Source organism: Eutrigla gurnardus (genome assembly GCF_963514095.1).
Source record: "Eutrigla gurnardus genome assembly, chromosome: 17".
Lineage (NCBI taxonomy): Eukaryota > Metazoa > Chordata > Actinopteri > Perciformes > Triglidae > Eutrigla > Eutrigla gurnardus.
In genome coordinates this window covers 15,290,960-15,304,961 of record NC_139928.1, presented here as the reverse complement: position 1 = coordinate 15,304,961, position 14,002 = coordinate 15,290,960, and the positions used below count along the sequence as shown (strand labels likewise).

The window sequence follows — 14,002 nt, the reverse complement described above, 5'->3', positions numbered from 1 at the left end:
ATCAGTAACGGATACATTTGCCTTGCCTGAGCAGATTATATTGCTTTTACTCACACATTAATATAATATAATAGAATTCATAGTATTTATTGAATACCAATACAGACTAGGATCACAAATTATGAATAAAATCCTCTATCATGGTTAATGTAATTTTGCACTGCAATATCCATCAAGTATATATTGATTAAAAAAACGTTCTAATCAAGGTACTACATCTTATCAATAAATTAAATCCCGTTTATTAATCTGCAACAGTGCAAGGGTGTTATACACACAGAAATATAAAAAGGACAACTAACTCATTATTAATATCATCTTACATTATGTATCGGTCATATTGCATAATACTATTAGTGACATAAAAGTTGATCTAATGCAATATAATCAAACAAGAGCAAAATTATTGTTTTTATTTCATAACTGTGGGTACAAGTGTACAAAAAAATCCCCGCAAGAGCAACAACTTCTAAATACATCTTCTGCGAAACATTGTTGTGATTCTGGCATACAGATATGCACAATTATTGTATAGAATTCAAAGGCAAGTTTCTGACGATAACAAAGTATACAGAAAAAAAAAATACAGGATGATTTAACAGTTGTTACGATAATAATCAAAATCATCACAAGGAATTAGGTTTTACTCTGTAGCAGTTGTAAGACTTAGTTACAGGCTTGTGCTAGAGGAAGGCACTTTTTTAAATCACCATGAATAAACATTTTGGACACCAGAGCAACACATACGGTAATAAATACTATAATACATGTGACTATGTACATGTTGGTACACAGGCTGCATGTGTAACTGTTTTTGAGATTATACAATAAGACACAGTTTCACTTTAAATATAGGGACCGGAAGTTTGATATAGTAACCGACAGAATAAAATAATCCCCACGTGCCGTTTATAGCGTAAATTTACCCAAATGATCCTTGTTCATCATTCAGGAGTAAAGTATATTTGCTGTAAACAAATCATTGTTGAAGCATCTTTCAAATGACTGTTTTCAATATCAAACAATAATAAACATTGGACTCCCAATTTGAGTGCTAAAACCAACTTGGATCGAACAAACTACATCTACCAGTTTGAGTTTACAAAAGGAAGACAGTTGTATCTTTTGTACTTTTACACACCATGCAGACACCACCATTTTTTCCCCTGTGGAAAAAAATACAAGTATACAGTAGTTGGGGGGGCTTCTCTTAACTTTTAGCGGTGGACTAATACCAAAAGTGTAAAAAACACCACCCATGTTTATAGTTTTATATATTCAGCAGCAAAGTCAAAACTCCCGCTAACTCTACATTGATCATTTTCTGTTGAGCGGTGCATCCCATCCCTCTTCTCTCTTCGTCTCTCTGAATACCTCACAGTCCCATAGAAGGAGCTGGAAAGCGTTGCCGAATAAACGTTGTAAAATGGATTGATGGTTACTTTTTTCCAAACCAGACAATAGATATTAACTCTTAAACTGTAAGGTAACCTGTGACAATCGTAAACTACAACTTCAGGTCTAAACTGCTGCTGCTGTTACTTTTTGTCTTTCGGTGGCACAGGCTGGACTGAACGCCAGGTGTGAAACTGCCAGTGTGTTAGTTATGCTCGTCTAAGAGGTAATTATGCTCTGCTTTATTAGAGACGGTTTTAATTCCGATTATATCATATTATACTGCAAACATGTTACCAATATCAACAATTACAATGAAAAACAAAGTGATTGTACCACGTCTTGGGTGGTTGTTTTCTATAAAATTCTCCTAAAAATAGTTGACTAACTCACTAGCCTGTCTTCACTAGACAGGCCCCAGCTCACTGTTTGTCAGCCATCTGAGTATCTGTGCTCACATTTAGACATACCGTAAGCCAGTCTACACAATAAACCTGAAACTGATATCACAGATCGTACAGTGTATAAGTAAAAAAAAAAAACCTCCTTTTAGTACAACCCTTTGACCCGAGAGGCGACATTTAGGATTCACAGTCCAGTATTATAATAGCTGGTTAAGTAGAAACCACAAGCTGAGGAATATCTTTTTTTTTCCAGCATGATTTGTATTCAGAGTAGGCAACAAAAGAAACACAGCGTACCCAGTATGAATACAGTCATTTCTTTAAAAAATAAACCCTTTAATTTAAAAACCGTGTTCCCAACTCAAATAACATTGGTTTCATAAAAAGCCAAAAAAGTCAAACATGTAGCAGAAACAGGCTCAGGCCTTTGGGTGGCGGGACAGACACTTACAGAGCCATGTATGCATGATAATGTGCTACAGCATTTGATGAACACAAAAGAGGAATAAATTCCACAAAAGGAGACAATTAATCTGAAATACCAACGCTTAAATAAAGACATTCTCAAATAAGGCAAACTCCTCGTGTTAACCTCTACATTGAATGCTGGCTAAGGTGAGCAGATCAGTGCCAAGAACAATCTTTGGTTGTGCATCGGAGTGTTCCTTTGAGATGAATAGTAGTGTTCAACAACCATAGCATTAATTACTAGTGTCAGAACAAAAGCATCAATTTACATGCTCATACTATGTTGAGATTTCTAAATCAATGTGCAAAAACAACAACAAAAAACAAACATTTAATATCCCACTTGGTCTCGCCGATACACTGTAAACTTGACCTCAAATCGAACCAAAGAGGGGTTGTAACATTTCATCCACGCCCATAACATCCTCCAGGTTTATTCATTTCAGGGAACTGACAGAGCGTTTGTTGCTGTAGGAACAATGTCAGTGGGTGAGATCACATCCTCAGAACCGATACTTTCTTCATGCTGAGCTCTGCAATCAACAAAATGAGTCATTCATACAATATGAAACACTGGGGGTTTGAATATACATAATATCTCTAAATACTTCTAAAATTATGTTTTTTTTAGCCAAGCGTTCATGCCTCTTATTTAAAAAGAACGATGGTTTAGTTGAGATTAGCATGATGTAGATGTTTTCTGCTTGATAGATGCTGCACTTCCTTAATACGTGCCGACTTTCCTGAAGTTCTGGTTAAACAACATTTTTTTTTGTCCTCAGTTCAAACGCCCACCCACTGAAGTAGCTACATGGGTTATGATTTCATCACGATTTCATCTTTTTTATACTGTGATATCTAGTCACACTGGCATAATGCAAGATAATAGACTTGAATCTGTGTCTGTTTGCAAACTGTAATTACTGCATTATACATTTAATCATTGGACACTATAATCCAGGACAGCACCAAACTCATCTCAAATACTCATCTTTAGGTCCATGGCTCCCTCTTACCTCTTGGGGGTGCTGTACTCTTGGTCTTTGCTCAACGTGTTGTTAATTTCCACTCCCGCTGACTTGTAGGCATCCTGAGTGGGAGGTTGACTTGTGGGAGCAAATCCAGGGTTTCCCAGGGAGGAGGAGATGGCGGTGTCAGTAGCGTTGCCAACAGCGTCGCTGGGCAGTGAGGTCTTTGGGAGGAGATCAGGGCGACCTGAATGCATGACTGGGTGGAACGGGAGGGAAAAAACTGTTTAATACCGTGTTGTGAAAGAGGCACTTCACATGCTGGTACACGCTGGTTATGAAGTATCAGAAAACACTTACTGTTGTCTACTTCACTGTCTTCTTTGGTGTCAGAGCTGACTTGATGTTGGAGTGAAGGGTGCTGGCTGTTGGTGCTGGTTTGGGTCGACAGAGAAGGCCCAGCGCCGGCAGTCTTTCTCAAAGGGCCATGTGTCACGGCACGTCGCTTCTTAGATGGCGAGGTCTTTACTAGATACAGGAGGAAAAGTGTGAGTTAAGAGGCTATAAAGTGAGACCTTATTGGCTCAGTTTTGGTGTTGTGTGCCCCAGTGGGAGGAGAAGTGCAGCTGAGGGTTTGGCAATGCAGTCTTTGGGCCAAGATGTAAATAATAGTAATATTTTGGTCACTTCATTTTGTGACGCCACATCTATTTAATCTCTGAAATCACACAAGAGAGCTCTGCGTTTATAAATGTAAGATAAAACGAGATAATCCTTTATTAGTTACCACAGCAGGGACATTTACAACGATGCCTGGCCATTAGCTGCCACAGGTGTGATACAATGTGTACTTACATGAGATCTTCCTGAAGACTACATTGCTCATGAACTTCTGAAATCGGTCCGCGTAGAAACTTGGTCTGTGCACCGAGACAGTATCCTACAGAGAAGGAATGAATACGGGGTTTACAGGTAGATATTTTAACTCGAAACACAATCAGCTGAGGCTAGTGTCGGTATCTTACCCCATCATGAACCAGAGCTTTCCACGAGTGTTCAAGCCTCTTTACTAATCTGGAAAACCAACACATAGCGACTGGATTACACTCAATACAGTGCCAGGGACGCATCCTGTGTAGACGCAGACAGGGCACCGAAGCTGCTGCCGCCGCTCTATCATGCTGCTTTTGCCATATGTGAGTAGACATTGTGCAAGAGTCGCTGCTCAATAAGGCACACAATCACGCGTGCTGTTTACCTATAGGACTGCAGAATGTCGATGATGCCAATATACACCAGCAGCCTCTCGCCTTTTGAGTTCTGTGCTGGGATTCCTCCCGTTCTGTAAAATGAAAACAAAAAGACATCATTCTGTGCACTTTAATTACTTCCGGTTCACATGACACCGTCACTCACTTGTCCCCCGTGTCCAGTGTTCCCATGCTCCCTGCCTCAGCCTGGATGGCCTCTATAGCAGTGCTGTACAGGGACTTCTGACCCTGTGGCCTCCTTTGGTCCACAGCCCCGGCCAGCGGCTCTTGGCTGACCTGCTCCCGACACGCCTGATTTATATTGTGGACTCCCACCAGAAGGCTGTAGTCCATAATCTTAAAACTTTGCAGAAGCTGAATGGAAATCAAGGACCAGTTATTCATTTGTAGATATGTTTACTAATCGACTATGTGCATTTATGGTAATTTTATCCAAACATGTATTTGAAAATATAAAAATAGCCTGTTTAGACAGGATTACTCTGTAGTTCTTACCAGGCAGTCTCTCTGGATGGTCTTGCAGACAGCGTTATACTTGTCCCCCTCCAGTAACAGCCCCTCATGCATGTCCTGCATGAAATCCAGGTCCTTGTATGTGGGCACAGCCTTATCTCTCTCTTTAGCCGAGGCCCGTCGCTTGTAGGTGGAGCCCTTTAGGTCAAACTTGAGGTGCATTCGTACAGCGCTTGGGAGCAGATTGTTCATGACTGCAATACGGATGTTCTTACCCGCTGCCTGGACACAGTAGAGTCCATAAAACTTTGGTAATAAGGTCCGTTTGTTCTGGTTTAGGTTCTGAATCAGAGCAGAGAGGATGGAGGGAGAAAAAAAGGGAAATTAGCGGCCGACCAATGTAAACCGAAAAATAAAGAAATGATCAAAGAAATAAGTAAACATGGACCCAAAAAGAATGCAGTCGGTAACAAATATGGCACATTATTCTGAATTGTAAGCACACTGTTTCACATTAGGCATAGACATGCAAATAATGTAGAGCCAATATTGGGCCAGAGTGTTATTTCAAAAATAAAATTAGAAATGTTAGAAAGGCCTCTCATGAAATCTTACCATGAAGTATCCTGGGAGCAGCTTCTGCAGAAACTCTGCCTCTTTGTGCTGCACCGTCTTAATGATGAACTCATCATCACTGGAGACGTAGAAAAGAGATCCACTGGCCCCGGAGTTTGACAGCTCGATTAGCGACTCATTACACAGAGAGTACTGTAACCAGACCACAGCACGGTAGACATGTTATATGACAGAAACCAAACAAAACAGACTTACAGGTTAAAAATAGGTCAACTGTGCATTTACATTGTCAGCAGCTCCACCCACAATGTGTCAACACCCTATTATTTCATGCTTCCCTAATTTCACTCTTTCCGGTTCCTCAATCACACCATCTCTTTCTGAGTATTACAGATGCTGAATAAACAAAACTACCATGTAGTCATCCGGCCGTATGCCGAACATCTCCCTGAAGTAGCGGAAGGCCATCGGGGCGTACGTCTTGAACCTGAAGTCTCCATTGTGGTGCGCCGGTGTCAGGTTGCTGCCCTCGCTGCCGGTAAGAGAGGTCGAGGATTAGACCACATAGGAGGAAGGTTCAGTAAAGAAGTAATAATGTAGCACAGACATCACTTTACAACATCAACATCAACAATCGAAAGACTCACTTGGGAAAGAAGATGCTTTCAACCACTTCAAAGTCCTGCAGCAGCACGTCTCGCTCAGGTTTCTGGCTTAAGCTGCCCACTGTGTGCGTGATGCCTAACTGGATAGCTCCTTGCAGGGCAGATGATGTTGTCTGGAAGCCAAATCAATGAAGGGATCAAATGACAAATACGGCTCGATATGTCTTTGGTTGATAAACTGTTAACGAATCATTTCATCAGAAATCCCCAAAAAATGACCAAACATTATCGTAAACATCTTATCTCCCACCTTCTTGTATGTCGTCTCCCCAGTAGGATCGATTCCACGATGGCCGATAGTTTTTTTCATGGCTGGGGTCATGCTGGTGCTTGGACTCTGTCAGTACAAACATGGCGGATGGGAGAATTACAAGAGGAAAAATAACTCACTGTAAGTCTGCAGAAATATCTGATATCCTCATGTTTTCAAAGAGGAAGGAATAGATGATGTGTCAACTAAATACACATTGCATCTAAAGATGATCGCAATGTGTTTCCTAACTGGCAGAGAGCTAGATTGCACATTTCCGCCAAACAAATCAGTTATTTCTTACCTCGGGAGAAGCATTTTTTCTGGTCCCAGTTGTATCTGGAGTGAAAAAGGAAAAAGACACATCCAAGTTAGAAAATAAAACACAAGGATGGAAATAAACTGACGTATTCAAACGATTGCAATTCTCACAGTGGATGCATTAATACCACACAACTCAAGTTCAAAGAGCTTCCGCCGTTCTGTTCATGGTGAAAAGAAAGAGTGCAGCTTTGAAACAAGCATGCAGACGCACCTCTTTATTACCTCTGAGAGAAGACAGTCTCCTCCAGAACTGACTCTGCAGGTCTTTGAGTGCAATGGGAGGAATTAGATAAGTATGCTATTACTATTGAAGTGAATTCATACAAGACTAATGATGGTCCTGATCCCTATAATAGAAGGTTATGTTCCTGGGAGTCCAAAGTCAACATAACCTAAATAGTTTGTCTTTTAAGAAACATGGTGTGGCTGTCTAGTTTGCTTTTCTTAAATATTAACAGCAAATACCACTGATTTTACACTTAAAGGAGAAAATAACACTCATCATGTTGTGGTGATGCCATGATCTAATAAAAAATACATTATTGGTTGCATTCTGGGAAATGTAGGATCCTAACCCTTTTACAGCTTGACCCATACAAGGGATTTAAACTCTATTATTTTATATTTTTTGGCCTTGGTTGAATTGATTTTGACCATTCGTCGTTCTATCATGACTCAGCCACAACTTTATGGAAGTATAATAACAAAACTGATTGAGTTCCCCTTTTTCTAACTTTTTTGGTAAATTGCCCCATTTCCTTTTGCTAATTTCCACTCAGTTGCCACCAGTTTTTTTTTAGTACACCAAGCTAAAACGGATGCAGTTATTTTACCAATTACTATTTATTGTCCATCACATTTATAACCGATCAGGGGGCTAAATAGTAAGTCAATAATATACAAAGTTACAGCTTCCAGTATGAACATTAAGTTGAATAAACACTCCTCTGAGAGATTTAATAATAAACTAATAATCTTTGTGAATGTATTGGCTGCTTTAGATTCAGCTAGGTGCGCCTAATGACCTGGCAACTGAGTACAAACATGGGACCAAATATTTAGATCACTTAAAGATGACATTTATGAGGTTCACACAGGTTGCATTCAAACTTGGAAGTTTGTATTGTGACGCTTAAGTTAATTATACAACTAACTGAGTAACATGAATAACTCAAACACATTTCCCTCTCAGGAATCAATGGCGTGTATAATAATATAGTACTTACTACCAGAGAGGCCCGGAAGCCCAGGAGGCTCCTCAGCAGCTGTGGCCATTCAGACCAGAACCTGAACTCGGACTCGGGTTAAGATGAAACCCAGATTCCCGATTCCCTTCCTGGAGATCAACTTTTTCTCCGTGGGGGCGCTTCGAGTAGCTGCTGGATTCGTGTAGCGAAAAGTATCTCGTTAACACCTCAGATGACTTCATGCCACAAATATTGACAACAGCCACGTTGACTGGCTCTGCTGCTGCTGGACTAGCGGCGCTGATGTGGAAATTAACAGTACGTTACAAGAGACTAACTGTTTACGTGAATAATGTTAACTGTAAATGTGTTGTGAGACCAGTGCATGTTGAAAAGAGGGCTACGGACGAGACGTTACCGAGGATTGCGCCATGTTTCGAAAAACGGGAGACGAGAAAGCTAGATGCTAACTATGATTCGAGTTTTTCTAACTTTAACGTGAGCCAAGCTAGCCACGCTGATAAACAACAACAACAACAATGCAAACAAAACAGCCAACTCACTCGAAACCGGTTTGGAAGGCGGGTAACCGTTAGCTATCGCCGTTTCCAGAGAAGCTACTTTAAAGTGTTTTCTCTTCTAAAGGTGTTTTCCTAAACTTAAAAAAAACAACAAGGAAGCAGTGCGGAAGCAGCGGTTTAGCCACAGCAAGAGCAACACTTCCGGTGAAACGTTCTTTCAGAATAAAACGCGATGTAAATTAAAATAAATCGAATAGGATAACAAAGGAGCGTGTATCACGTCTAAATAAATACAACAGTATTTAATTCATTATTTGTGTTTAAATGTTCTCTATATGATATCCAGGACAATAATAATGCATCAAACAACTAATATAATGTATATAATATATATAAGTTGCTCTCCCTCTATGTGTGTTTTAATCGGAGCATCTCTGTGCTTTGTTGACATGGCCTGGCCAGCAGCGGCGATATCACGAATCTTCCTACTATGACCCGCCCTACTCTACCTCTGACCAGAGTACTAGCCAATCGGAGGCAGGGGCGGGTCTTGCCCTCGCAGTATTCGTAATTTAGCGGGCCTCAAAGTTGGTGCGGGTGTTCCCCGCTGAAGAGCTCCTGAGCTCGGCACTCATCAGCTGATAAGGAGAGGACGATGCTGTCCCCCCCAGGTAAAGGCTGTTAGCTCTGGCAGCACGACTGATAGCATCTTTAGCTGCAAGCTGCATGGAGGCACTAGATATGCTCTTGAATTGAGTAACTAATATTATATAATTTCCCCGCGAAAAATATAAATGTATAAATTAATTAAAATTATAAATTTGTTTTGTAACAAACAACTTAGTAACGAAATTAACAAATTACTAGCATTGTTAGATAAATGTATTTGTTTTAAAGAAGAAAATAATATTGCATTTTATATAAAAAATATAAAGAAATCAATTTAAAAGAAAAAAAAAAAAAAAAAAAGAGAGAAGAAGTCAGCATATATTGGTGAATAGGTGCCCAATATGACCTGACCTGTTACATTTGATTAAAATGTATTTTATTATGACAATCACAAGTGTTACTCTCTCCTATGGGTGCGTCTACTGATGTTAGATGTGAAATGTTCCCTTTATTTTGAAGCCAAACAGGAAATGTTCTACGTACCATTCATCAGATGATGTGGTCCGGAGCAAATGGCGAGTTTACGTTCACACACGTACAATTTAAAATATCTCTGTCAAAGAGTGAAGATTTAAAAATGAAATGCGTATTTGTGACTTTTACGTCACATTGCTTTGGGTCGCACACTCAAACTTGTGTTATTAATCACTGATCTGTAAAGTCACACACCCAGTTATTACATCCAACAGCGACTCTTAGTGGACACTTGTTGTTATTACACGTGTGAATTTTCTATTACAAGACCTGAAGTTGTCTGACTTTATTTCCCCTTTTTGAAGCTACCAACCTGCCGTTTCTCCAAAATTATGTCAAGTTCACTCCCAATAGCTTGTTCAGTAACAAAAACAAAAAAAAGCTTGTGAGAGTTTGTATGTCTTTATTTCATCCTTTACTTCAAACATTACGGTGATCTCCACTCAGGACACAATTAGTTTGAGTTAGGACAGTGAGCGAACATGTGTAATCTAAAAAAAAAACGTGTTTCCTGTTGTCGTGACAAAGCTTGGTTAAAATACAGAGCTGTCAAAATATCATCCTTATCACTCTTACTCAGCACAAACACAGCCACCATGCCCGGTCCTCCTCTGAGACAAAGATCTGCAGGATGTGCATTATTAAGGATTATCTTGTCTATTTTTCTGATGCAAGTTTTAGCAATTTACACAAACAACATTATATTGTCTAAGATACATTCATCTAGATGTTGTTGTTGTTTTTTTACCGTACATACAGTATGTACTTTGTGCACTTTCAGCAAGCATTCGGGTCGAAGGTGAATCCGAGGTCCTGGTGGACGAGGGGCGCGGTGTACCCGGGTGTTGGGTCGTAGTTTGGGTTTGGCAGCTCGCTGTCGAAGCACGCCCACTTTTCATCTCCTTTTTTCCTGCAGCACAAATATGCGGCATCCTTGGTGGAGAACTCTTCCACACAGAACATGGACAGGGTCCGTTTCCACTGTTAGACAAATGATGCTTAATGTCACAAAGTAGTATTTCATACCCCTGAAAAGCACATTTCATCCTCACAAATCTTCAACTGCTTGTTCCGTCAGTTAAATCTATTGCTTTGTATGTGGATGCAGAAGACTAGACTCCTAAAAATTACAGAAATGCCTTCAATATGTTTGTCATTTGTCTTTTAATCTACTAATGCTGATTGTGGAAGAACTGAGGCACCAAGGTCTTTTTTTATTATCACTATCTATCTTTATTATTCTAAAAGGCCATAAATTCAACCTGGTTTATTATCACCTAGATTAATCTTGTTGTTGACATTGTGAACATTGATTATATTTATGTTCAAATGCATTGTTTGTTTCCTTGATTAAAACATATTTTCTTGAATTTAATATGTATGTTAATCCTCTGAAATATTAGTAATAACAGATGGTATTTTCTTGTTCCACAAACCAACAAAAATATATGTGAGAGAAATTATACTTTGAATATCTTATTTTATATTAAGGTCTTGAGAAAAATTTAATTCCAAAAGATAAAATAAACTTCCAGTTCTGTGTGTAAACAACATGTAAAACACGTACATGATGATCCAAAAATTGACATATAACAGTCAGGCTTCCTCATCTTAAATATTAAGTTTATTATTCGTAAATAACGGTGTTTTATCATTTCTCTCTCACACAGGCAGAGACTCACCGCTTGTCGGGCGCAGCAGAGAATCTGGTCGCCCGTCTGTCCACTGCAGCACCCACTGAACCACATCTCCAGACGGTTGATGGCATTTCCACAGCGGCGGAAGTGACTGACCCCGGAGGTGGGGAAGAAGCTGGGTAGATATCTGGGACGACCCTGACCATGTTGGCAGATGGCAGCGAGGTTCTGGGCGGTGGGACAGGCAGGTGGGAAAGGCACGTCGGGCTCGTCGAGAGAGCTTATCGCGGTCTCTGTGTGGAGAAAAAACATAAAACAACACAGACGTTAACAGCATTGCAATTTGTAGAGTACATTAAGTATAAATGCTCAAATAATAGGGAACAAATTACCCCCCACATCTGCACTGTGAAGAGTCAGCAGTGCAATTATCCAAAATCCTCTGAAACCTCCAATGGAAATCATGGTTGCCTGGCAGGAGTTTTTCAAAGATATTGGGACTGTGTGTCTGCAACCACTTATATGGGGCAAGGGGAGTGAGTCTGTGGGCGTGAGGTGCTTGGAAGTGGGGGTGTGTGTATGTCCAGATAAAAACAGAATTATTTGAACTTTAGTGATATCTGCTGATTCATGCAACATCCAATTGTTTGGTCTCAAAAATCGTAGAGGACGAAATTATTCCAAGTCCAGGTCCGAGGGTCCTGCTGTTCATCTACCTGATGGTTTGCTGGACAATGAAGGAGGAGGAGGAGATATTTTTAAAGTCATCTAACGTGTCCTTCAGAACAAACCTAGTCCTTTCTAAGTGAAGAGTGTCAGAGAAGTCATTAAAGGGACAGCACACCCCGAAATACACCGTCTTACCTATAGTGTTATTTGTAAATCTAGATTGTTTTGGACTTGTTTTTGTTCCTACATGAAACGGCTCACAACAAGGTCACAAGTACATGGATTATCTTTTTTATAAATGTTTTTTTTTGGGGGGGGGGGGGGGGGGGTGTTATTGTAAAGTGGGAAAGAAACATGGCACAGACTGGCACTTTGAAAACAACTCTTTCCCAAAACTCAACAGACCTGATGGTAAACTCCCTCAGGCTGTTTCCGAAAAACACGCTGAGTGTGCTTTCAGTTATCCAAGGATATTCAACCGTCACCAGAAAAAAGGAGAACATCTCGTCTCATGTCCTTATCTACAAACCGTGTTTTGACTTGCTCCATGTGAGAGGAATGAAGGATGCTGGGAAATCAGTGAACACTTAATTATTAAAATAATTCCTGCTGTCTGCGTTGTGCTGTTAAAAAAGTGCTGATTAAGTCATTGCCTTTTTTTATGTGGCATTTTCAAATATTTGTTGAATATATAATATAATTTAACAACATGGATAAATAGCATTTGATTGGTGTGTTTTATGTTTGAGTGTGACTTTAGATACGTCCATTCACCCCATTGAACTTGTGCTCTGTTATCACCTATCTGTGTATGTCAAACAGTGACTCATTTGACTATTATCCTTTCTCATCGACCACATACGTGCTGCTGTAACTAGAACTGTATTTTGTTATTTGTTTTGTTACTTGGTATCCAAGGTGCTTAGACAATAGAGAACTATTTTTTTTCGCCCTCGTGTATTTCTAATTTATCCTCGATAAGTTTGGATTAAATCTCACAGGTGTTTTGTTTTTGTTTAATTTAAATCAATCTACTATTTTTATTTTGCCCGTCCCCGTGTTTTTAGAAAGGCACCTTTAAATCAAATATTATTATTATTATTAGATTTAAATTTTACACTAAATTAATATATTTGGCTGCTTAAACCCAATCCTAGGCCTGTTACATAACATTACCTTTTGTTTGCATTTATCATTCACCAATGATAAATACTTATGTAAGTCTATTTATTTCAGATAAGTCTGTTAGTTATTAAGATATTTAATACAGGCAATAATTAATTTATGAAGTATTTAAGTCTTTTATTTTTGTATTTTAAGTCTTTTAAATGTTCCGTTACCATAATGCGAAGAAAAAAAATCAAATTTCTTTCATGAATGGCGACAATGCCTTTAATTAACCACCACATAGATCTTTAAAAAAAAATCAAAAATATATATATTGCCACATCTAGTTCATCATGTGATATATTTTATATTATTTAATAACCAAAAAGAAACTATATCACGTGTGCTGCTGTAGCTGCTGTAATTGTATGAATATGAGTAAACTGAGGTGGCTCCATCAAACAACGACGTGTCAGGCCGGTGCTGTACGTGACTACATCAATCAATCTCACACACAGGTGGTTTTAGAAGAATATGTTTTAATCTGACATTCATCCTGATTTGCATCAGATGGATGCTGGGTCAGCCTGACATGGCCCAGATAATATCCCAGACTCCCCAGCTCTCTCCATTGCATTTTTACTTCTGCATATCTTGTTTTCACCAGGTGCAGTGCTTCACTCTTTCCAGGGCCGTCGTATTAACCTTGGCTCACATACAGGGATATTTGCTCAAAACCTCAGTGTTGTTTATCAGAGAGCTGAACAGAGGATATGATTATAATTAATGGATTACAGGCGATTAAAGTGGAATATATAAGTGATTATCTGCGGCTTCTTCTCCCAGATGAGTCATTCATCTCTAGTTCAAATTTCCAACACCATAAACCTTACACATTGTATAGACAAAAGGTGTATATGCACACTTAAATGTAATAACTTCATTTTTTAAATCACTTCTGTCT

The 14,002-nt window shown here is 39.4% G+C and overlaps 1 protein-coding gene across 2 annotated transcripts; it reads right to left on the bottom strand.

Moving 5' to 3' along the window:
* Nucleotides 1–398: 398 nt before the first annotated feature.
* LOC311027999 (phosphatidylinositol 4-phosphate 5-kinase type-1 alpha-like) lies at nt 399–8,666 on the bottom strand. Of its 2 annotated transcripts, none has more exons than XM_084032248.1 (15): nt 8,525–8,666; nt 8,001–8,153; nt 6,755–6,789; nt 6,451–6,537; nt 6,183–6,313; nt 5,950–6,067; nt 5,575–5,727; nt 5,002–5,301; nt 4,652–4,860; nt 4,494–4,577; nt 4,261–4,309; nt 4,091–4,175; nt 3,596–3,763; nt 3,284–3,494; nt 399–2,800 (listed from the first exon to the last, which is right to left on the bottom strand). In XM_084032248.1, the coding sequence occupies exons 2-15, from the start codon at nt 8,047–8,049 to the stop codon at nt 2,710–2,712; spliced, it is 1,770 nt and encodes a 589-aa protein (XP_083888374.1). In that variant the 5' UTR covers nt 8,050–8,153; nt 8,525–8,666; the 3' UTR covers nt 399–2,709. The 2 variants fall into 2 exon arrangements, with proteins under 2 accessions (XP_083888374.1, XP_083888375.1); XM_084032249.1 differs by having other exon boundaries at nt 8,001–8,150; nt 8,525–8,645.
* Between the last annotated feature and the right edge of the window lie 5,336 nt (nt 8,667–14,002).